Source organism: Myxocyprinus asiaticus, chromosome 2 (assembly GCF_019703515.2).
Source record: "Myxocyprinus asiaticus isolate MX2 ecotype Aquarium Trade chromosome 2, UBuf_Myxa_2, whole genome shotgun sequence".
NCBI classification, from domain to species: Eukaryota; Metazoa; Chordata; class Actinopteri; order Cypriniformes; family Catostomidae; genus Myxocyprinus; species Myxocyprinus asiaticus.
This window is the reverse complement of record NC_059345.1, coordinates 52,894,119-52,919,106: the sequence shown is the minus strand read 5'-3', so window position 1 is coordinate 52,919,106 and position 24,988 is coordinate 52,894,119. Positions and strand designations below refer to the sequence as shown.

General features: G+C 38.2%; 1 protein-coding gene across 2 annotated transcripts in view; it reads right to left on the bottom strand.

Annotated features, from left to right (window-relative positions):
* LOC127452073 (arf-GAP with Rho-GAP domain, ANK repeat and PH domain-containing protein 2-like) overlaps positions 1–24,988 on the bottom strand; it is a 154,445-nt gene that overhangs the window by 116,212 nt on the left and 13,245 nt on the right. For both annotated transcript variants that reach the window (XM_051717252.1, XM_051717257.1), the window contains exons 3-7: positions 22,331–22,404; positions 20,830–20,906; positions 20,053–20,117; positions 8,285–8,662; positions 6,818–6,887 (exon numbers count right to left, since the gene is read on the bottom strand). In XM_051717252.1, coding sequence (XP_051573212.1) covers positions 6,818–6,887; positions 8,285–8,662; positions 20,053–20,117; positions 20,830–20,906; positions 22,331–22,404 — 664 coding nt within the window. The remainder of the gene's footprint in view (positions 1–6,817; positions 6,888–8,284; positions 8,663–20,052; positions 20,118–20,829; positions 20,907–22,330; positions 22,405–24,988) is intronic.

The window sequence follows — 24,988 nt, the reverse complement described above, 5'->3', positions numbered from 1 at the left end:
CCCTTCCTAGAGCTTGACCTATGCACAGAGCGCTAGATGGCGCCCGAAAGTGTAATCGAGCTTAAGACCATGATCGCCAAGGAGACTGCTGATGTCAAGATTCATAGTGAAAAAGGATTTACATTTTGGTCTGTTCTAACCCAAAACCTATTAGATCGCTTCAAAAGACTAAAGATTAAACCACTGGAGTCTTATAGATTATTTTTATGCTGCCTTTCTGTGCTTTCTGGAGCTTCACAATTCTGGTCACCATTTACTTGCATTGTATGGACCTACAAAGCTGAAATATTCTACTAAAGATCTTTGTATGTGTTCTGTAGAAGAAAGAAATTATGAAAGAATTTTCAATTTTTGGTGAACTATTACTTTAAAAGAATGTCAAGTGTGTGCAGAGCTGGCAATTTAGACAAAGGCTGGCTACTAAGATTTATGGCTTAATTTATGTAACATATTTTGGTCACTATTTTATTCCCATACATCCATTGGTGTCATGTCATATTTTTGACAACTTTCCTGTTATTCAAAAATGTCTACAGTATGTAATAGTAAAGAGCAAGTAGGTGAATCCAAACTTTTTGCAACATATTGCAACATCACTCTCATACATTGTTTACAACAGACACCCCAATCCAACCCTAATGCATCTGCTTACTACAAAAAAGAAAGCAGGGATTGAGACAAACACACACACACTCACACACTCAAGCAGGTCTGAGTCCTAATAACGGTCCCCAGCTAACAGCTTTGGCACTCCAGTATTTATAGTCTGATGTTTTGTGTGACGCAATGAGGGAAACGGAGCTAGTTGTTTAGAGAAAGGAGTGTTTGGTCTCTGTGTGTGCTTCAAACCAACATAAGCCTTCAAAGCAGTAGCAGAGCTCTGTGAGGCCTCCTTTATTCTACAGCACTCATACACACCACTCCATCGGCTCAGAAACAGTAGACTGTGATGGATAGAAAAGGGCAAGTAGTGTGGAGAACTGAAAATGAGGAGAGAGGAGGGAGAAAAAGAGGAAATGGAAGAGAGACAGAGAGAAAGAAAACAGAAATGATTCATTTGTCCATTTCACTTTCCTGTTAATTGTTATGATGTCCTAGCACATTTCTAGAACTCGTCCATCCAGAAATAGAAGAGAAGATTTAGTGAGGGACCCCTCACAAGCCCAAATGGAAGAGATAAAGCCAAAGATAGATGGAGCGGATGCGAAAGTGCAAAAGAAGAGAGAATGAGAAAGAGAGAGGGATATGATAGCTTGAGGATTACTTGATAGAGAGAAAAATGAGTGAAAAACTAAGGGATCACAGAAGAAAAGCTCAGCGAGAGGGAAAGGAAGATTGCGAGTGAGGAAAAGAGAGAAAGAGGGGTCAAAGAAAGTGCCATCTTTTCAAATTAAGGCAGCATGCCATTTTAACAATGGCTGCTGCAGCTAACCCTAATTATGGTAGGGGGCAGCCATCACCTCTCCCTGGGATTTCACTCCTGTCTCGCTCTCTCCAATTTTACATCCTTGCCACAGCAGCTGCAATATACGGCCGTGAACTCGCCGGCGTTTTAATGAGACTTCCTCTGTCTAAATCTGGACGCCGGCGGAAGAGAGGGGAACGAGCGACGAAAGTGAAGAGTTGTGCATGTTTATAGGAAGCTAAGTGGCAATAACGAGGTGCTTTCTAAGCTGCCGTTAATTATTCATCGTAATTACAATTTTCAGGGTCGGAATGATGAAGGGGGCTTAAAGAGTTGATGTGCAAACAGGGGTGCATCCATTAGGAGTTTAGAAATGGTTTAGGTACTTTGTGTGAGTGCTTATGCAAACACACAAGCGTGGACACACAATTGTTCTGTATCCCTGAAGTTTATAGCAGAATACCTGCCTGAATGTATTTGTACGGTTTGTGCACATCTGCAGCTCTGCCATGTTATGCTACAACGCTCCTAGCAGACTGCCCTATATATGCACTTTGATGTTCACAAACAAATACATCAGAATGTGCGAGAGAGTAATAGAGCTGAAGGGACAGACTGATAAAGACCACATTCACTCCGAGAGACCCAGAGAGAGTGCTGTAGTGCCATTAGCCTTTGTCTTAACTCATTACCAGTGCTGAGTGAGTTCTACAATGGAGCCATGGGGACACCACATGGCCAACGGGAGTTAATGCACAAACCCTCAAGAAGAGCTAAATGTGAATGTGTATGCTGACTTAAAGGGATAGTTCACCCAAAATTAAAAATTATCATTTACTCGCCCTCATGTTGTTCTGAACCCATATCATCTTCTTTCTCATGTGGAACACAAAAGGAGATGTTTTTGTGGAACCAGTAGCTATTATAAGGACTGACCATCGCAATTACCATTCACTTTTTATTGTATGGAAAAAAGATGCAATGAAAGTGAAAGGTGACTGAGGCTGTCATTCTGCCTAACATCTTATTTTGGTGTTCCACGGAAGGAAGACATTTTTTGGCTGAGCTATCCCTTTAAATGTGTTATGTTGAGTAACATCAATACCAAATTGCATTTTTGCTTAATCTCATCCTAATCAGAGACAACAGAGCTAAATGTAGGGAAATAAAACATCAACTGCCATACAAGATGTGGGTCCTTGAAAGCTCGCTTTTGCCCTAAGTTGGATAATTACGTACCATCTAAACCAGAGTGGGTGGTGAGAAAGCTTCACACTGGAGCTCCCATAGGACTTTGGAGCTTTTAGGGATTTTCTGGTTATAGGGGTTTCAGTTGTACTTCAGATACGAGATAACAGATCCCAACCCAAACAACTCCATAGACCCTGCCTACTGAGAAGTGACATATTAAACCCCTTTTTCACACACACTCAAACTCTGAGAAAGTGTAACTTGGATCCCCTGATGTTGCAGACCTGGTCGCAAGGTTGATGAAACATCAGGTAAGTTTGGAGAGAGACCATGCCACCCAGTCCTCGAGGGTCCCGCATAGAACCAGTGGGAGTGTTGTGCACGCCTCTCTCCCACGCTTAAGAACCTGCTCTCTGATTGATGACATCATTATGTGATGTCAAGAAGTGAACAGTGATTAAGATTATCCATTTCAATCAGAGATAAGAGACTGAGGATAGAGACTGTCCTTTGATGACAATCAGTTGCAAGACTTCCTTTGAAACTTTCCTTAGTTTCTTTATTAGTGGTGCTTGCAGAAGTGAGCTATTGCTTTTCTAAATGACTGGACTTGCCATTTGCAGATGGCTGATGACAGACTTATGATCAAGGAGGCATCTGAGCCATATCTAAGGACCAGACTTGGGACTTCAGCAGCCACCTAGTAACAACACAGAACATCTTAGCAACCAGACAGAAACACGCTAAAAACACTCAGAACACCTTACCAGCCATCTAACAATGCTCTAGCAACTGCACAGCAATTCACTAAAAACCACTCTGAACACCTTTGCAACCATATAGCAATGCCCTGGCAAGCACACACAACATGAAAGCATCACGGCAGACAATTAAACTGTAAGCATTCTAATAAACAGAAGGCTAAAGACAAAAAGATAATGAGACAGAGAGACAAAAGACAGAGAGATTGAAATTTCAGAGAGAGAGTAATAGTGAGTGACCTGCTCTATATTAGCTCCTGATTAATTGTGGTGCTGGTCATCATTTCCATCAAATTCACTAATCATTTCCAAAACTGGCTCCAGAAAAGATGATATATAGCTTTATGGCTTTTTACAGACTGCGATCAGAGCATTTTTATATATATTTCACTGCTTTTCCACCATTGGGACAAATGGTCCTGAGCAAGGTGAGGAACAGTTCCAGTAGCATTTCCACTTAAATCACCTTCACATCAAAATGTAAAAAATACAATAAAAATAATAATATTAACAATGTTCATCATAATAACTCACTTTCTTTACCCTAAACGATGGTGACAAATATGTTCTTTGCACCTCCTGGCGGTGATTTTGCCACATGATTTGAGTCTCACGTGTGAGAATTTAACATTTTATAGCCACGTTAATCCCCACAATAATAAAGCTCATTCTGGTTGACTACCTACTGTGGGTATCTGGCAAATTTCACTATGGTAAGGTTAATTAAATTTTATTTTATTTTTTTAAACAGTGTATGTTTGGTGAATCTTCATAATTCTATAATGATGGTTTAACTAGTAGGCTATAGTACATTATTTTTTTACACACCTTTTTCATCAGGGAGGTAGATTACGATAGCTAGCTCATTAAAACTAATATAATATATATCTTTATATTACTTTTACTTGAATAATATTTTGTTAATAAATTTCCTTTTTTAGCAAGTCTGGGAACTTCTACCTTTCTGTGTGTTTGAGTCCAGTGGCATGCACAACCCCACAGCAAATGATGGTAAACCTCTCACCTTTTTCTCTTTGCTATCCTTTTTGCGTCATGGGACATGTCTTTCCTTTGCTTTAGCAGAGTAAATACCAGGGCTCAAGACTCAAAACGGGAATATGTGATCATCATACCTCATAGCACACTCGCTCCAATGTTTACCTGTTTCACGCTGTCACCTACTAACGTATTTGTTGCACTCAAGCACCACAGTGGAAAAAGAAACCATACCGTGCCAACTGGCTTGGATCAGCACGGAACGGTACAGTTTCACCACGAGAGCCGTTCGGCCTGATGGTGGAAAAACTACTTTTGTTTCAGTTCTGACTAATAGGCTAATAAAGGCAGTAGACAAATATGTAACCTACCATGTTAAGACATTTTGGCAACCCAAATTTCTATAGCATATCAAAAAGCATACACTACAGTACAGTGCAGTGGACAAGGATTAGGGCTGGCAACCCAGAGAACTATATATTGAATCTGAGTTAGTCTCAGACTGCTAAATGCAGTACATGGCACTGTCACGGGATGCAGCCAGTAAAATGAACCAGACCTGAACCAAATGAATCACCTTTGTGATGATTTGGAATGCCAACAGCGAGTCAGGCCCCATCGCCCAAAATCAGTGCCTGACTTCACTGATGCTCTTGTATCTGAACAGGAGCAAATCCCTGCAGCCACATTTTAACATTTAGTGGAAAGCCTTCACAGAAGAGTGGAAGCTTTTATAAAGTAGCAGCAAAGGGAGTACTCCTTATTTTTCCTTATAATTTTGGAATAAAATATTTAACATGCACAAATGGGGATAATGTTCAAGTCTTCACATACTTTTGGTCATGTAGTGTATCTCTGAAGTCTAGTCTTCAAATACAGCGACTATATACTGTATGTAGAGTCTTGCAGAGAGACATCTGTGTGTGACACTCTTTTGCACTCATGGAGTTCAGCAGTTAAATTACTAACAAGTGAAATGCATTAATCTGCTCCAAATAGACTGTATGTACATTTGTGCTCAAATGTTTACATACCCCTTGCAGAATCAAGAAGTTTAGCATTTCTACAAAATCATAAAATTTGTCTTTTGTTGTTTTATTTAAAGGAGCAATATGTAACATTGACATCAAGCGTTTAAAATGGTTACTGCAGTCCAAATACAAAATATTGGAGAGAGTTGTCTCCCCAGCCCCCTCCTCCCCAGACTCGAAGGTCTTCACATGCTTGGTTGCCAGGTTGAGGACACGCAACAGGAAAGAGCAAACTGTCAATGGCAAGCGACGAGTCTTACACTGTAAATTGATCAGCTAATTATACGTTTGCAATTATTTTATTGTTTGCAAATTATAAACCAGCTCATGTGTATTTTTTATATCTCTGTCAATGTTAGCTAGATGTATTGCTGGCTTCCATGGCTGCAGCACGCTGTGTTTTCCCGCTAACTTGTTTCAAATATAGCAACCCGGGGTGTCGAAATACTATTGGAAAATGGGCAGTGGGTGGGATCACACAGGCCAAAACACAAACAGAAATTCCAGCCCGGAAAGGACATTTCAAAGTAGAATACTGGCTACTGGCTGTAGCATTGTTTTCGGAAATGCCAGTATTTCAACTTAGCATGTTTCCTAATTCTCTGATAACCTATTATGATAATTTTATGCTTTAGTACAGTAAATATATTACATATTGCACCTTTAATACTGCCCTGAAGAAGCTGCATTACATACACTTAAGTAGATGTAATCCCACACTTTTTTTACCTGGAGGCTTTTTTTCCCAAGAACAGCAGGCAGCTTTGCTGCCCAGAACAAACCATGGACTCATCCACAACCATCACAAAGGTTACAAACAGTGATGCTTGTGGAGACAACACACACACAGTATTAAGAACCAATCGTAGGTCTTGTATTCAGTCTTTCCATGCTACTTGCTACTCCAGTAAGTATTAAATGTATAGAGGAGATGGGGTGGGAAAAAAAGAGCAGGAGGGAGAGAGAGAAGCGAGCGATGCATGTAAAAGCTAGAACAGGCTGCTCCGTTGATGGTCCTCTTTTGGTTAGGTATTAAGTGGACAAAAGGAAAGACAAGAGCATGGTACACACAGGTGCACCCAATGCCCCCTTCTCCATTTCTGTTAGTGTCCTCTACCCCCTCTGTAACACACTGATGATATCACCTCGTTCCCGCATCCAGTGCTGTTTCTGTCAAACTGTGATAATAACCCATATCTGCAAAAAGACTGAGTGAATGTTGACAACTATGGAGGCACTTTTTGTTTTATCCCACAAAAGAGAGGGTTTTGCAGCCGTTTGTACTCTTTGAGATACTTTGAACTGATTGTACATGCTGAGCTGAAAACTGGTGCCAGGCTTCTAGCCGTGTCTCGGCTCTCCCTTTTCAAACAGAAACAAGAACAGGACAGAGCCCTGGTGTGTGTGAGAATAAGCAAGTATGGGTTTGTCACCTTATCGCTGTTGAAGTAAGTGAAATTTCCTCTTTCCAGCTTCACATATCTTCTCTGGAAGATGCAGTTCCTACAAGTACAACATGAAACTAGTGTTATATTGAGAAAAGTCTAATGTAATGTGAAGGGTGTTCTAAAGTATTGTTAATCCGATTACTCCCCTTGTCTACCACTGGGTCAAAACACAGATAGTCCCGCCCCAAATTCAACCTTTGGTTGTGTCAGTGTTGCTGTGTCGGGCGGTCGAGACGCTCAAACAATCAGAGCAATGATTTTAAAGCATTTTTTCAAAACATTTAATCATTTTAAAGCTTAGTTTTCAAGGAAATATGAATGGTTTATTATAGTTGTCTCTGCATATTAAGCTGGGATTGCAGAAAGTATTTTAACATCCAAAAAGTAGCACCCTTCAGCTTTTAGTTAAATTAATAAAAATAAAAACAAATTGCTGATTTATAAAAAAACTATTGCTGAGGGTTTGTCAGGGCCAACTTATTTGCACAAAATGACTCTTTCTGGCCAACGCCAACACTCAACTGGCACTATGGTCTGTGTCATCTGATAAAAGAAACCCTCAAACACAAGGAGGAAGAGAGAAAAATAGAATAGGAAGGTCATTTTTACCAGTGACTTGGACATCAGGGATAAAAAGCAATTCAGGAACCTGAAATTCAGACATTCAGCATTTCTGTCCTTGCCTATGTCGATACACTAACGTCATTAGATCTCTGAATATGAATTTACCTGCAGATATTTTTTTTCTTCGTATGGGGTGTCTTCGGTTGGGGTGGGAGGGTTGTTCTGTTTGTATATTTGTATATTGTATAATTATAATTGTAATTTGTAAAATTGTTAACACATACACATATGTAAAAATAGAAAATTGGCAGATTGTTATGTCAGAAGTGTGGCATGTATCATATCATTTTGAAATCTGCTTAAAAACTTTTATAAAAAAATAAATAAATACAACGCTGATCTGTATCTTTATGCCTTTATCTGAAACATGATCAACATCACAAATTATCCATGAAGCGAATTTTGAGATAATAATAATCTACAAAGCACATTTTTAAATATCAGTTTGTCACAAACGAAAAGGACTTATTGGGGCAATACATTTTCATTTTCAATAAAAATAGACTTCTAAAACAGTTGTAGTGCTTGAGTCTACATGTGGTGATTTATAGAGCAATTTGTGATTAATTTGTGAAAGGTAACAAGCAAAATAAGGCCACTTTGCAATTACGGGCCACTATGATAAAGTGTTAATTTGCCTCGAAATGTGATATCAAGTTGTTCCAGCAACATACCAATGTAATTATTTTGGATTGAAACCATGACTTTTATTAAAACTGGACACAGGGACCATGGATATCAGTCAGTAATGTTGAATGTGAAATGTGTACTATGCTAATCCTTATGAGAAAAGAGTGTAAACCCCAATACAAAGCATACCCTTCTTACCCTTGAGGGGACAGTTTGTCCAGCCAGCCTGCTTTAGTATTAGTCTTAGGGGCCCCATAAAAGCAGGCATAAGGTGAAATGGAAACTTCTCTTTCAGGAGGAAGAGTGGGTCTAACTAGGTCTGCTAAGTCATCCAATGGCACACTGTATAGGTCATTATCATCTCTTTGTAGCTGGGCTACAGGTGATGGTCCAGTGCTGGAGAGAAGGACAGAGGGTGCAGGTTGTTTTGAAAAGCTTTTATTGGTTGATTCCTGACTGGGCGTTGATGCTTGGACAGTGGAGTAATCACTATCATCATCATCAACATAATGTTGCTTGGAAAAATCTTTCTTGTTGTTACTGTTCAGTTCTACTTTGGATCTTGTCTGCTTCTTCCTGGAAAAATAAAGATAGGAGTTTAGGAATAAGATTTTCTTTTGTATGGTTATAGTATAACTATTATAAAGGATATCATTGAGTCCAGGCTTGTTAAGCCAGCATATGAAGACAACAATGCATGTGTATATCCGTGGTTGGTAAAATAAGGCTTAATAATAACATTATTAACATAAGTATAATTTGTGTCAACAGTAGATTTTTCTGGACAGTAAAATATATTTGAAATGATGACCAGATGAAGCTTTAGTTGGACACTGGTCAAACGCAGAACATCGGCAGCGCTAGGGGTAGGCTACCAGGGTTTAAAGGGATTATTCACCCAAAAACGAAAATTCTCTCATCATTTACTAACCCTCATGCCATCCCAGATGTGTATGACTTTCTTTCTTCAGCAGAACACAAATAAAGATTTTTAGAAGAATATCTCAGCTCTGTTGGTCCTTCTCTTCAGAAGCATGTGACATGTGGGTGAGAAACTTTAAAGTTTAAAATGTAAGTATTTTTCTTTTTTTACTCTAAATCTCCACTTTCACTTTCAGATGTGAAAGTGAAACTAAACAGGCACCACATGTGGCTTTCAGATGTAAAACTGAAAGTGGAGTTTCAGAGTAAAAACATTTTACATTTTGATCTGTTTCTCACTAACATCTGTCATTTCGCTTCTGAAGATATGGATTTAAAGGAATAGTTCACCCAAAAATGAAAATTCTCTCATTATTTACTCACCTTTATGCCGTCCCGGATGTGTAAGACTTTCTTCCTTCAGCAGAACACAAATGAAGATTTTTTGAAGAATATCTCAGCTCTGTAGGTCCATACAATGCAAGTGAATGGGGGCCAACATTGTGAAGCTCCAAAAATTGTGTAAATCAGCATAAAATTAATCCATAAGACTGCAGTGGTTAAGTCAATGTCATCAGAAGCGACATGATAGGTGTGGGTGAGAAACAGATCAATATTTAAGTCGATTTTTACAAAAAATTCTCCTCCCTGTTCAGTCAATGTCCATTTTAACTTTCACATTCTTCTTTAGTGATTGTCCGATTCTTAAAGGAATCGCTCTTTTGAGCTGATTCTCAGCAAGTAACCGAACGAGCCAGTTCATGACATTGAACTGAATCGAACTTTACTTCTGGGTTGATGACGCAAGACCCACAGTCAATGAACTGGCTACGCAGCACGTCAAACTCTCAGACTCAAAAATAACTAAATGAGCCGGTCCCGCTGACTGTCGAAGTTTGCAGAGGATTACCAAGGACTTGCTATGTGTTGAGATGGTAATGGCAGTAGCCGAATAAAACATTTAGAAACCTACAGATGTTTGTTTCTGTGTTATTTTTGAATTATTTACAAATATTTGCAAATGAAGGTCTTGAGACTTAAGTAGGCATTTTTACTCGATGATGTTACTAATACAGGCAGGTGGCTCTTACGAGTTACTAGACCAGTTACTGAACCACAGAACCCGTCCAAAATTAAGGAATCAAACCTAACGGCAGAATCAGAATCAGCACTTTGGTTGTGTCTGACTCAAAAAGCACTGAATGAGAAGTATCTGAATAAAACCTTTATAAAACAAACAGATGTGTTATTTTTGAATAATTGTAAAAATATTTGCAAAGAAGGTTGCGAGAATTAAGTAGGCATTTTTACTCGATTATGTTTCTAATACAAATTATTAATAAAATATTAGTTTTCTAGTTGTATTTTTTTAATTAGACTTAATGAATTGTGTAGCTAACTGTGTTGGACAATTTCAAGAAACTGAATTTCATTAACTAAATGTAGATGACTAGTTAGACTCTTACAGGCAGGTGGCTCTTACAAGTTACTAGACCGGTTATTGTACCTAAGATCCTGTTCGAAATGAAGGAATCAAACCTACAGGCAGAATTGAAAGTCAGCTCTTCGGTCATGTCTGACTCAAAAAGAACTGAAAGAGCCGGTCCACGAACTGTCGAAGTTTGCCGAGGATTACCGAGGAGTCTGACGAGTGAGCAGCTGATTCTATAAGCATGCATGTACCGAGGACATGAACGAGCATGGGGCGAACTGTAAGTTTCTTTAATGGCAACCAAAACGTACTGGAAATATTCTTATGACTAGTTTTATAAAAGAAAATGTAATACACATATAGAACATATCCGCGTTTGTACACATTGTCTGTATTGGGTGCTTTAGGTGCAAAACTTTACTGTAGGAAACTTATCCAAGACGTAATCAATATCAGTCGTATTCGACATGCATGATCACAAAATGAAACACTGATGAAAATAAACTGTATTATTATTATAACTTAATTGAATAAAAGGTAATAATCAGCAATGTGCATTCACATATAGCTTTATTTAAATGTTTGAGCATGAAAACCATGACTCCAGAATGTTAGAATTACGTGCTAGAGACATCATTACATGATGACGTAAAAGAACTGCTGAATCGGTTTTTGAACCTGTTCATTAAAACGAACTGTCTGTTCACGGAAATGAATCAGACTTCCTATCACTATTCTTCTTCTTGTGATTTTGGTGACTCACTTTCTTCATGCATATGCTCCCTTCTGGGCAGGGAGAAGAATATCTAGCAAAAATTGACATACATATTGATCTGTTTCTCACCCAAAACAATCATATCGCTTCAGAAGACATGGATTTAACCACTGGAGTCATATGGATTACTTTTATGCTCCCTTTATGTGCTTTCTGGAGCGTATCAATTTTGGCACCCATTCACTTGCATAGTATGGACAACAGAGCTGAGATATTTTTATACAAATCTTAATTTGTGTTCTGCAGAAGAAATAAAGTTATACACATCTGGGATGGTATGAGGATGAGTAAATGATGAGAGAATTTTAATTTTTGGGTGAACTATCCCATTAAGCCCTGAATGTTTTCAGTAAAGCCCTGAACGTTTTTATCATCTTGTAGTGAAGAACAAGAGCTACTGATACTATACAGTGCATTCAGAAAACCTATTCACAAAACTGCTAAGATCAAGATTTAGTAAGGAAATTTTAAGATAAGAGTAAGGCGGTGTTGACCTTGTTGTTATGGATGACGTCACATTTTATGTGTGCGCTTTTTTAAATTGCCCACAATGATAGTTTTTGTCAGCTAAGACATACAACGATATATATATATATATATATATGTTAGGGGTGTAACGGTACATGTATTCGTCCCGAGTCAGTCACAGGCTATCCACACTCCAATCCAGAAGGGGGCGCACGCAGTAATGCAACGCTGTTTGCTAACCACCACAACAGGAAAAAGAGCAGAAGAAGAAGAGACCATCTACGCTCCACCTACAAGAATGGTGAGTTCAGATGACACGCAAGAGCTCGAAGACCCGCATGCTTGTTTTAAATCAGTAGTGTGGGAAAGTTTCGCGTTCCCAGTGAACTACGGCAGCAGTGGAGAGCGAGTGGTAGATAGGACGAGGACGGTGTGTCGGCGTTGTAAGGCAGCTGTACGGTATGTGAGTGGAAATGCGTCCAACATGCTAACACATATCAGACAACATCATCCAGATGTGCCAATCACCAGAACTAGGCAGAAAAAGAGGACAGGAGTGCAAAAATGTATCCCTGCAGCTTTTAACCAGCCTCTAGATATGAGAGCAGACAGGGCCAAAATCATTACCCAGGCATTTGGCATATACACAAACAACATATAGTTTAAGTGGAACAAACTGTAACACTCCTCCTCCTAATGCACAAGTTTTATTTTTCATTATTCTATTTATTTTGTACTTTTATAACAAAAGAGATGCTTTTCAGTTTTGTAGCTGATTGTGACCAAATACCTTTTGTTTTTTATCAGCCCTACAAAAAATGTGACCTATGCAAGAGTGCATTCTATGTACTGCTTAGTGCTTAATACACTAAAGGAGGCTGTACTTTACCAACTACCTCAGGGGGGACTAAATGCTGCTAGGTGGAACAAACTGTAATTTGCACTACTGTCTGTTCCAAATAAATGAAAAGAAACCTAGCATTTGGGATTTGTTGCTTTTTCCTGTTGTTCCGAACTCGTATCGAACCGTGACCCTAAAACCAAGGTACGTACCGAACCGTGACTTCTGTGTACTGTTACACCCCTATATATATATATATATATATATATATATATATATATATATATATATATATATATATATATATATACACTGGCGGCCAAAAGTTTGGAATAATGTACAGATTTTGTGGCATTCAACTGATCACAAAGTATAGTCATGACATGTAAAAAACAGCACCATCACTATTTGAAAAAACTCATTTTTGATCAAATCTAGACAGGCCCCATTTCCAGCAGCCATCACTCCAACACCTTATGCTTAAGTAATCATGCTAAATTGCTAATTTACTGGCATGTCTTCAGGTCAATATTACGTCAAAAATGGCAAAAAAGAAACAGCTTTCTATAGAAACTCTTCAGTCAATCATTGTTTTGAGGAATGAAGGCTAATCAATGCTTGAAATTGCCAAAATATTTAAAATTTAATACAAAGGTGTACATTACAGTCTTCAAAGACAAAGGACAACTGGCTCTAACAAGGACAGAAAGAGATGTGGAAGGTCCAGATGTACAACTAAACAAGAGGATAAGTACATCAGAGTCTCTAGTTTGAGAAATAGATGCCTCACGTCCTCAGCTGACAGCTTCAATGAATTCTACCCGCTCAACACCAGTAAACAGTAATGAGAAGACTCAGGGGTGCAGGCCTTATGGGAAGAATTGCAAAGAAAAAGCCACTTTAAAAAAAAAATAAAAAAAATAAAAAAGTTAGAGTGGGCAAAGGAACAAAGACATTGGACAACAGATATGTTGTAGTGATTTCTACTCAATTCACTGATGACGTAGTAATTTTTGATCACGTGTCACTTAAGGTGTGGTTATGAGTGTATCAGATGACCCCTCCCCCTTTGCAATATGGGGCACCAGTTAAGAATACTATCTTAACAATTTAAGAACACTCCCAAAAGAGCTGTTGGATAATTTAGAATTAAAGTAAACTAGAGGGAGCTGGTCAGCTGATTTATCTGAAGGATTTGTGAGAGTCTGGACAACTAGTAGAGTCGTTGATCATCAACACAATGAAGACACAGTTGTAATTAAATTAATGAAATGTATTAACAATAGATATGCAAGAGTAAGTACCACAACGATTAATAATGCTAATAATGAATATGCACTGCTAAAGGATAATAAACTAATAACCAAAAAGGAAAGTACTGAATTAAACAATAAAACAAATAAATGATTTGAATACAGAATGGATAAATGCAATGCTGTTGAACTGAATGTAGCAATGGGAGAGAATTGTATGGGAATGCTCCTTATGGGGAACCACCTAATGGCTCTGGCAAAATGGTGATAAATAATGCTTATTTATCATTAAACAAATAATATACCTATTATTTGCAACAAGCTGACCCCAGGTAACTGTTATCTAAGCAAGTTAGAAAAACATATGCTGCAGATATAAACTAATGCCAAGGTGTCTAGAAAGAGGTTTGGTAAGTTTATATTTACATTCCGCACAGTCGGGTGATCAGTCCAGCAGTAGAGACGTCTTCCACTGGTGATGCAGGTAGCATGCAGTGGGAAGGGCGCAGAGTTGCGATCCAATAGTCGTTGCCACGCTGGGCTGGAGGATGCCGAACTTTGGTTGCGCCAAGAGGGTCCTTAAAGAGTGGACTGGGCAGCTGGGTCAGTTGAATCTTCACAGGGTCCTTTGCAGGCTGGCTGTGTCACAGAGGAGCCATATGGGACAGGCAATGTCTGCCGATGCAGAGGTCCTTTGTGGACTGGGCTGCGCTGATGGAGGAGCCGTAAGGGTCAAATAAGGTCCCTCAATGCTGGGGCCCTTTTTCAGCTAGAGTGCAGCCAAAAGCCATATAAAAGGTTTTGCTCACAAAAGTTTAACCTCAACTATCTTGTAGTCTCTTTCCTCATCAGGTCAGAAACTCAGGACGTGGTGTGTCTGTTAGTGTCTCCTTCCCCGTCGAGTTGGAAATGCAGAACAAGGGTGTGTCTACCCGGGGGACATATTTATCCCTTTCTGATGAGGAGGAGATTGAAATCTGGCGCCTTTCCGATCCTGGAGTGTGATTGGCCACTGGTGTCTGAAGTAGCCACGGTGTTGCCCAGCCTAGTGTGGAACTCATTTGCATAGCATAAAGTACAGTGTTAAAACAGTGTCTTTAGCATTTTACCCATGCATTATTTCTTTACCAAACCTCTTTCAAATTATTAAAGGCATCGTATGGAACAGATAGAGACCAAACACGATAAGAAACAGTTAAGTCATTGTCCATGCATTCGTTTATCTGTTAATAGGTCTGTTCTGTGAACTGTTGTGTTAACAGTCAATATACATTAGCATAAACTGTGCTTTGCATGAAGATGGAGTGGATGTGTTGCAGTTTTTATTAATTTAAGGCCTCCAAACATAGGTATGAATAGATCTCTGTGGCCCTCCACTGCTGCTGCATCCGGGAAGTCCTGAAGGAATTTTTATGGCAGTTCTTGCCTAAACCTTAGGAATGAGTTTGGTGGTTAAAGTCCTCTCCTTGGTGTTGGTGGGTGCAGAGGGTCCCCCTTCCTGCCTTGTAAGAGGTGTCTGGCAGTTGTCTTAGCATCTTATCTGATGTTGCTGAACATTTGTTTATGTTCATTAACCAAGGATCCAATCACAGTGTGGCACATCTTCTTCCACACGGGCAGTTAGAGAGGGGCCCTGCCATAAACTGGTCCCCGGAATGCCATCTTAACTGATGTTCACCACAGATAATTGGAAAAGAGTGTTATGGATCTTAACCCCATTGAGCTTTTTTGGGATCAGCTAGACTGTGAGGTGCGTGAGAAGTGCCCGACAAGACAGCCACATCTATGGCAAGTGCTACAGGAAGTGTGGGGTGAAATGTCACCTGAGTATCTGGACAAGCTGACAGCTAGAATGCCAAGGATCTGCAAAGCTGTCACTGCTGCATGTGGAGGATTTTTTGATGAGAACGTTTTGAAGTAGTTTAATTTTTTTCTCAAATTGTAATAGTAATTTTCACATTATTAATGTCCTGACTATACATTGTGATCAGTTGAATGCTACTTTGGTGAATAAAAGTACCAATTTCTTTCCATAAGAGCAAAATCTGTACATTATTCCAAACTTGTGGCCACCAGTGTGTGTGTGTGTGTGTGTGTGTATATATATATATATATATATATATATATATATATATATATATATATATATATATATATACTGTCTTTTATTTAAGGATTGTGATCATATGAAGCGATTTATTATCACATAGTTGTTTGGCTACTTTTTAAATCATAATAATAACAGAAATCACCCAAATGGCCCTGATCAAAAGTTTACATACCCTTGAATGTTTGGCCTTGTTACAGACACACAAGGTGACACACACAGGTTTAAATGGCAATTAAAGGTTAATTTCCCACATCTGTGGCTTTTTAAATTGCAATTAGTGTCTGTGTATAAATAGTCAATGAGTTTGTTAGCTCTCACGTGGATGCACTGAGCAGGCTAGATACTGAGCCATGGGTAGCAGAAAAGAATCGTCAAAAGACCTGCATAACAAGGTAATGGAACTTTATAAAGATGGAAAAGGATATAAAAAGATATCCAAAGCCTTGAAAATGCCAGTCAGTACTGTTCAATCACTTATTAAGAAGTGGAAAATTCGGGGATCTCTTGATACCAAGCCAAGGTCAGGTAGACCAAGAAAGTTTTCAGCCACAACTGCCAGAAGAATTGTTTGGGATACAAAAAACAAAAAAAACCCACAGGTAACCTCAGGAGAAATACAGGCTGCTCTGGAAAAAGGTGGTTGTCTGTAACTTCTTCTTGTGTGTCTGTAACAAGGCCAAACATTCAAGGGTATGTCAACTTTTGATCAGGGCCATTTGGGTGATTTCTTTTACCATTATGATTTAAAAAGGAGCCAAACAACTATGTGATAATAAATGGCTTCATATGATCACTATCCTTAAATAAAAGACAGTTTTTTTGCATGATCAGTCATATTTTCTAAATCAATGCCAAAATCTCACAATTTCTGCCAGGGTATGCAAACTTTTGAGCACAACTGTATATATATATATATATATATATATGCAGACAGACAGACAGATAGATAGATGACAAGTGGCCAGCTCTAAGACGAGTCTTGGTTGTTCCAAACTTCTTCCATTTAAGAATTATGGAGGCCACTGTGCTCTTGGGAACCTTCAATGCAGCCAAAAAAAATTTTTTAGCCTTCCCCAGATCTGTGCCTCAACACAATCCTGTCTCTGAGCTCTGCAGGCAGTTCCTTTGACCTCATGGCTTGGTTTTTACTCTGATATGCATTTTCAGCTGTGAGACTTTATATAGACAGGTGTGTGCCTTTCCAAATCATGTCCAATCAATTAAATTTGCCACCAGTGGACTCCAGAAACAAGTGTAGAAACATCTCAAAGATGATCCAGAGGAATGGGATGCACCTGAGCTAAATTTCAAGTGTCATAGCAAAGGGTCTAAATACTTATGTCAATGTGATATTTCAGTTTTTTTCTTTTTACAAAATTTGCAAAGATATAAAAAAAATCAGTTTTTTGCTTTGTCATTATGGGGTATGAGTGTAGATTGATGTGGAAAAAAATAATAATTTAAAGCATTTTAGCATAAGACTGTAACATAACAAAATGTACATATACACCAATCAGCCACAACATTAAAACCACCTGCCTAATATTGTGTAGGTCCCCCTCGTGCCGCCAAAACAGCGCCAACCCGCATTTCAGAATAGCATTCTGAGATGATATTCTTCTCACCACAATTGTACAGAGCAGTCATCTGAGTTACCTTAGACTTTGTCAGTTCGAACCAGTCTGGCCATTTCTCTGTTGACTTCTCTCATCAACAAGCCATTTCCATCCACGGAACTGCCCCTCACTGGATGTTTTTTGTTTTTGGCACCTTTCTGAATAAATTCTACTGTTGTGTGTGAAAATCCCAGGTGATCAGCAGTTACAGAAATACTCAAACTGATGTTGTGGCTGATCGGTGTTTTATATATACAAGTTAATAATACTGGGGCATCTACAGTATAATACCAAATACAGACACAATTCAGCACCCAAACACTGTCTTGTTATTAGGCTGGATATTGATACAGATTTCCCAATTCAATTCCGATTCTCAAGCCCCGATTTTGATTCGATATCGATTCATATGGGTATATTTCAGTTATAATGTCCTTTTTGCCTACATATGAAATAAATTCTCTCCCAGCTAATGCTGTTAATTACACAGGGGACCTTCTAACTAAGTACATTGCGAAAATATTAATTTTACTAATTGTATTTTATTCGTTTTTCATCATTTTGGTCACATTTTGACTTTAAAAAAATGAACAAATCCATGTATTCAATCAAAAAATAAGATATTATATTTCATATAAAAAAATCTGTTACATGTTTATTGTTTGAATAATTTCTATTTACAAGTATTTAAATACTATTTACAAGTATTTACATGGATTGTTTGAACACATTCTAAAACTGGTACTGTTCTTTAACAAAACCGGCATTTCTGTAAAGAGCATCTGTAAATAAGCACGTTAACAAAACAGGACTCGAAGTGCTTATCTCATCTGTGCCATGCATGATTAGAAAAAAAAAAAAAAATTGTATGGTTTTTGATCAACAACTGACTGCAGAGAACAGAAAGGGTATTAAAAGAGACATTATTCAATGACAAATGGGTCGTATGGATCTCGTCTTTGGACACACATTACACAGAACAACTTTTACTCTCAACATGCAGTGAAAGGATCTCGCTGCTCAATACATCACCACTATGCTACACAATAACTGGTGAGTGAAATCTAAACATTTACCAACCAGTTTCCAAATATATAGCAAAAGTTTAGTCGCATAGCATGAAATTTGATTGCAAATGTGAGTGATTTCCTCTCATTGTATTGGAGGGTTGCACATAGATTAAAAGACTGATCTAGGGATTTAAAAATCGATATAGTTCAAATGATGTTGGTGATTTATTTTTACCCACCCCTACTTGTTATAGCAGCTGCCTTCAAGCACTCATGTATATGTGCGTGCATGTAAAAGGAGCGCTCGTGACTCGCGGTTGCAGCTGTGTGTTAACGGTCAAAATGCCTGTCGAAAATTTGTTGAAACATGCACTAAGTACCCTGAAAACAAAGAGAAAGAGAAAACAAATATACATATGTGCTCTCTAAACTCTTTTATTAAGAAACGATGCCATGAAGAAACGATGCCATGAAACTTTGGCAAATGTAGTAACAAATAGTTTTAACATGTGACTCACGCAAATCAATTACAGGCTATTAAACTGTCTATTGTACACAATGTGCGTCGAACTATGGAAAGCCGCAAGGGACAAGATCAGTGTTTTTTTGTGGGATCTTTTAGTTTTAGTAATATTTCGAGATTTATTACATAAATGACACCCCACAGGTGTAACATTTAAAATTGTATTTAGGGCTGCAACAGCTAATCAATAAAATCGATAATTATCAATAATGAAAAACGACGGAGAGAAGCTGAAGCGGAAAAAAACACATCCCAATTGTCCAGTGCACGAGAGCACTTTATAAACACTTTAAAGAAGATCATAATAATCAAACAGTTTAATGTGGAGTGGTTGCTGCATCAAGTGTGTTAAAAGAGGGCTTGTGCTGTTTGATGCGCTTACTTGTTTCTCTCCAGCATATAACTTAAATTTTACTGCTATTTTATCCTGTTATAAATTCGAAATATAAAATATCAGGCACGTATTTCACAAAACTGTTTGTCTTTACAACAAGCGAGTCTCCGTTAAACTTCACCGAGCAAGCAAGCACTCACATCAACGGCAATCAAACTGATCGCAATCGAGAAAGGGAGCGCCATCATTTTGATTAAACTCGTGCAACATTATACCGCGATTTCAGTTCCAATGTAATCAACTGTGCAGCTTTCATGGATGTCACACTGACGTCCACACTGAGACCAAAGTGTGACGTTTTTTAAAGTGTTTTAGATGGTTTCTCTTCATCATGTAATACGAGCACACGGATGTGACTTTTCAGGGCGAGCGTGAATCTGATGATTGTACTATATTAAACTGTATGCTGAATAAAATATATAATAATGCTAAGGGTCCTAATATTTGATAGTCCTGATAATGCCAAATGTAATGTCTGATTTTACCAGTAGTTATACTATGGCAAACTTTGTTACTGTATAAGCATACACTACCATAAAAAGTATATTTTTGAAAAGAATAGTTTAGTCATATGTAATCAGTGACAACACTTTTCAGAAGGGAAATTATGTGTTTGAATTTACCTCATCTTCTGTTGTTCCAGGTTCTCTTTTATTCCTTGAGTGGACATTAAATCTTTGCCCAAATCCTCAAAAACAAATACAAACAATCAAATTAAAATTGTACAACACACATTCAGACACATTTATATTAAACTCAAATGAACCCATTTATCTTTATTATACAAGCCTTACTGAAACTGTAACTGATAAGGGAAGCGGTGTTAAGAATAGGAAGATGCTGTACATCTGAGTATAGATAGAGGCTTTTTGATCAGGTTTCTTTTTAAATGGACAAGAGCAATATGTCATTCATTTTAGAACATGCAAATTGCAATACATCAGCACAGAATGGCTTTTAACCATTTAACCCCACACAAATTAATAAGATGCACATATCATTAGATAATCCACGCGAAGCACAATGTGCACACAGCATCTAGATGGTGCCAAGTGTATGACATAGACTCAATGATGACTCAAATGACACAGAATGAAACTCATTCTGTGAAATCTCATTACTAAAATCATGTCTGCATTGTTATTCAGAAAAATAAAATATACATTTTTGGCTCAAGTTTTTTTGTGATTTTTCAGCAGTTTCTTAGGCTTCTCAGAATTTATAATAATCTATATCTTTTAAAAAATTGAAAAGTTTTCTTTAAAATTATACCAAACACTTGACCGTCCTTGTTTGTTTTTGTTTTTGTTTTTTTTGTTTTTTGTCAAGTTATAAGCCTTTAATTTTGGGTATGCCACTGAAACAGAAATGGTTAACAACAGGTTGGTGCATACACTCACCAGTTTGTTTTCTGCTGTATTGTACAGGAAAAGCTCTCCATAGGGGTCAATGGAGGGCAAGTTCTTTAGAAGTGACACTGTAATTAACAAAATTGAAATTAATTGTTACAGTAAAACAGGTTGTTTTATTGTGTTTAGAGCCTGAGAGGAAGGCAAAGGAGTAGACAGAGAGAGAGTAAGACAATGAAAGCAAGAGATGGAAAAAGAGCAAGCGAGAGAAGAACAAGCATAAAATGAGATCCCACACATTGTCCTTTAGTGCAGCCGGCTTGGAAAATGTACAAAAGAGGGAGCAGCTTGGGTGACTGGTTGTCAAGGTGACAAATGACCACCATATCTCTGCGAAGACAGTCAGGGGCAGCATGAATTTCAGACTGTTCCCTCCGGACGGACACACACATAGATATATAGCTAATAGACAGGGCCCCCTGTAAGATAAGACCGTCCTGTAGGGTGTTTGATCTAGACAGCAGTATGTTCTCTAGGATAGAACTGTACTGCATTGTATCACATCTTAACCCAGTAGCCAAGGTGCCATTTCAGATCAGTGTCATCATTTATCGTGACCAAGAGTTGACCTTCTAACTACAGATGATACTCGTATTCTTCCAAATCTGTATGACTTACTTTTTTATATGGAACACAAAATTAGATGTTAGTCTCTGTCACCATTCACTTTCACTGCATCTTTTTTCCTTATAATGAAAGTGAATGGTGACTGAGGCTAACATTCTGACTGATATCAATGAGCATTTTTAAATGAATGGGGGACATATCAATTTTTTTTTTCCTCCTCTATGCTGCCATCCTTAACTTGAGGGTGTCAAAACAATATCTAATTGTCTAAGATGATTAGACATTGATTTTTCCTCAGTATATTCTCTGATCATCAAGTTTTCTTCTTTTACAAACTAATTCTCAAGTTCCCCGTTTTCAGTCTACACACTTTTTTGTTGAGTACTTTAAACTTTCTCTAAAACTTCATCTGCCTTTCCATTACATTTTAGTCTTCAGGGAGCAAGCACAGAATTAGGTTGTAGATCTAGTAGATATAGGCATTATTAAACCACTTTTACACCTAAGCCTGTTTTCAGACTTCAGTGTAACTCCCAATTCCCGCCTACACACACACACACTGTCTCGCACAAACAATTTCCAAACAATTCCTCTAGGACACTAAAAGCTCCTTTCCCGCAGCAATTACACACACTGCAACATGCTCGAAATAGGGACACAACAGAACATTTCAAAGCCAAAAGCAGTTTCAAAGAGTTTTTAAAGTTAGGCAAACTAAGCCTCTCAACAAGCTTACGTGAAGAGAAAAGAGCCTATTAAGTATAGGAAGAGGAGAGAGTGCAGTATTGGCTTTGTCTCTGTCCCATTGTGCATTTGAAATCCCATTTGTTTTAATAGAGAAAAAAAAAATTGCATGACTCTATCAGAAATCACAGTGTTTAAAATATAAACAACTAAAACTGAAATAAAATAAAGCACAGTGTACCTTTCTGAATGGTTGTGGGGCAAGTGGGTCCCTCAGACCTTATGAGACGGTCCGTGCTGTTCACTGCCACGCTCCTGCACACACATTTGTGAGAATAAATGTGCAAAATCATTTGGATTTCTGAATAAATGCCTCTAAATATTTGATATCATGAATTATCATAATTAAAGCAATGTGGTTTTTTGTCCTTCTTAGCCATTGTCCAAACTAATATGTTTTTTCGTTTGAAAACACATTGTTTTCTCTATGTTTTGGCCTTCCATCCACACTGAGATGGCATTTATGACAGCAAAATTTGAGCTTTGCCAAAATGCACTCCCAAGTGGATAAATTTGAAAACACCATCTTTGCGTTGTAGTGTGGAAGGGGAAGATGGAGATATCTGAAAACGATGAGGTATTTGTTGTCATGTGATGCAGTCATGAGATCCATTAAACCCAAACAACCAAGATGGTGGCCCACAATGTAGCGGCGTTATTCTGCCTGTTATTCACATTGATAGTGTTGTTAAAGATAAATGTTACTTTGTACAACTTTCACAATGCATTTATTCAAATACGAAGTGAAGTTTACTCGGAATTGCTGTCCAGCAACGAAACACGAGGACAATTGCATTTCAGCTCGCACATGGAACAGTGAATTTTCACTTGCGCAGTAAGGGGATTTGAGCATTTTCGTATGTTTTTGTGTGGATGAGCAAGTTGTGGAAAATGCTTGAAAATGGCAGTGTGGATGGAGAGCTTATGAAAACGAAAGCATTGTTTTTAAATGTATCTGGATTAATGTGGACATAGCCTTAAAGCTTGACAGACCAGAGTCACTATTCACAGGGCTCCAGGCTGCGACTAAAATAGTCGCAAATGTTTTGCGACAATAATATAAAATCTAGTCGTCACTGTATGCATTCATATCAAAGTCCTATGTGTCTGATATCGCCCCCTATTCATTATATAGTGCAATATCTTGGGTGAACAACTTGATCCCTACATATGTTCCCTCATTCTTACCCACAATGCACTCTGATTTCAAGTGTACAGTCCATGTACACTCGCTTTAAGGGGCTCTGCACTCGCTGATGCTATATTGCCCATAATCCACCGCAGGGAGAACTGACGAGGTGGGAGAGAGAGAGAGCGAGTGGTCGAGTGAGCGAGAGATGCCAGTTTGCAGTTTCATGCAATCTTTTATTTCATAATGGCCAGCCCTCTAGATCACGAGTAAATCGCACACATATGCGACTACATTTCACACTATACAACTACAATATGTCTGTTATTAGCCACTGAACATACATCCAGGTGTGTATGTGTCCAGGCATTATGGTAACACTTTACAAAGACATGTTGTAAATGTTTTAAATTTCTATATGTTAACATTTATTATACATATTTGTTATATTGTTATATACTGCATGTTATATTATACCAATACACTAACCGCCATATCTCGTCTAATGCACCAAGTAAGCCAGAACTACCACTGATCTAAATCTAGTAATTCTGTAATTTGGTATCCAAAAACAGCCATTTGGCTCCTAAATGTTTCATTTTAGAAGCCAATGGCTCCATAGTCATTTTTTAGGCTGGAGCCCTGATTTGCTTGGAAAGAAGTACTAATAAATTACTACTGTGTTCTTGTAGCTTAACTGGCAGAGCATGGTGCTAACAACATCATGGTCACAGGTTTGATTGGGAAACACATACTGATTTAATGTAGGTTATAGCTTGAAAACACTGTAAATCACTTTGGAAAACAGTGTCATGGTTTAATTTCCAGGGAACGCATGGACTGATAAAATGTATATCCCAATGTGTGTGTATATAAATATATATACATATTTTTTTTTTTTTTTACTAGTTAAAGTTATCTAGTTAGCTAATGAAGCTAGTGGCGAGTTTGAAGAGAATGCAGTAGTCGAGTTAAGCTGATGTGCTGTGATATTTGGCTGTACAGCGTGTTCAGAATATGAATTTCATATCATTTCTCAATAGCAGGCCATTATTTCTAAATTCTCTGTAGTTTGGTCAACTCTTGCATCAATGCAAATGTACCACTTAGTACTTTATCTGAGTACTTTAACAGTATTCGTCTTGTCTGTACAAGTATACATGACTCAATGTGTTACCGAAGGAAGGATGTCAGATGAGGAAATGTAATATGCACTCTTTCGGAGCATGCATGTGCACAACGCTTAGGCCAGTTGTGGTCCAATTAACGTTTATACATGCTGGATGAAGCCAAGCTACAATCATATTATCTAGGCCTGTTAGTCTGACTTTGCAAAAAATCAGACTGGTTACATTTTTTGCATTTAAAATGCATATGAACGTTTGGAGTGTGGAGTGGTATTAAATGGTGTGGGAAAGTATGTATGTCTTCTTTGTGGTGATGTAAACTCACTAATTAATGGATCAAATTTAAAGTTAAAACACCCACATGAAACCAAGCACCCAATGTTCATTTTTCAAATGTGGCTCTTGCAAACAAATGAAATGTGCCAGTGTCTCTGAGTACCACTGGTCTAAGACAACAAGAGCCACATTTCCACCATCGGGACAAATGAGGGTGTGCTAGTGCACGCCAAGCCAGTTACGTTCCCAATGTCACTTCCGGGGCTTCATTGTGACTTCTCGGAGCTTCCTCTGGGACAACCACCAA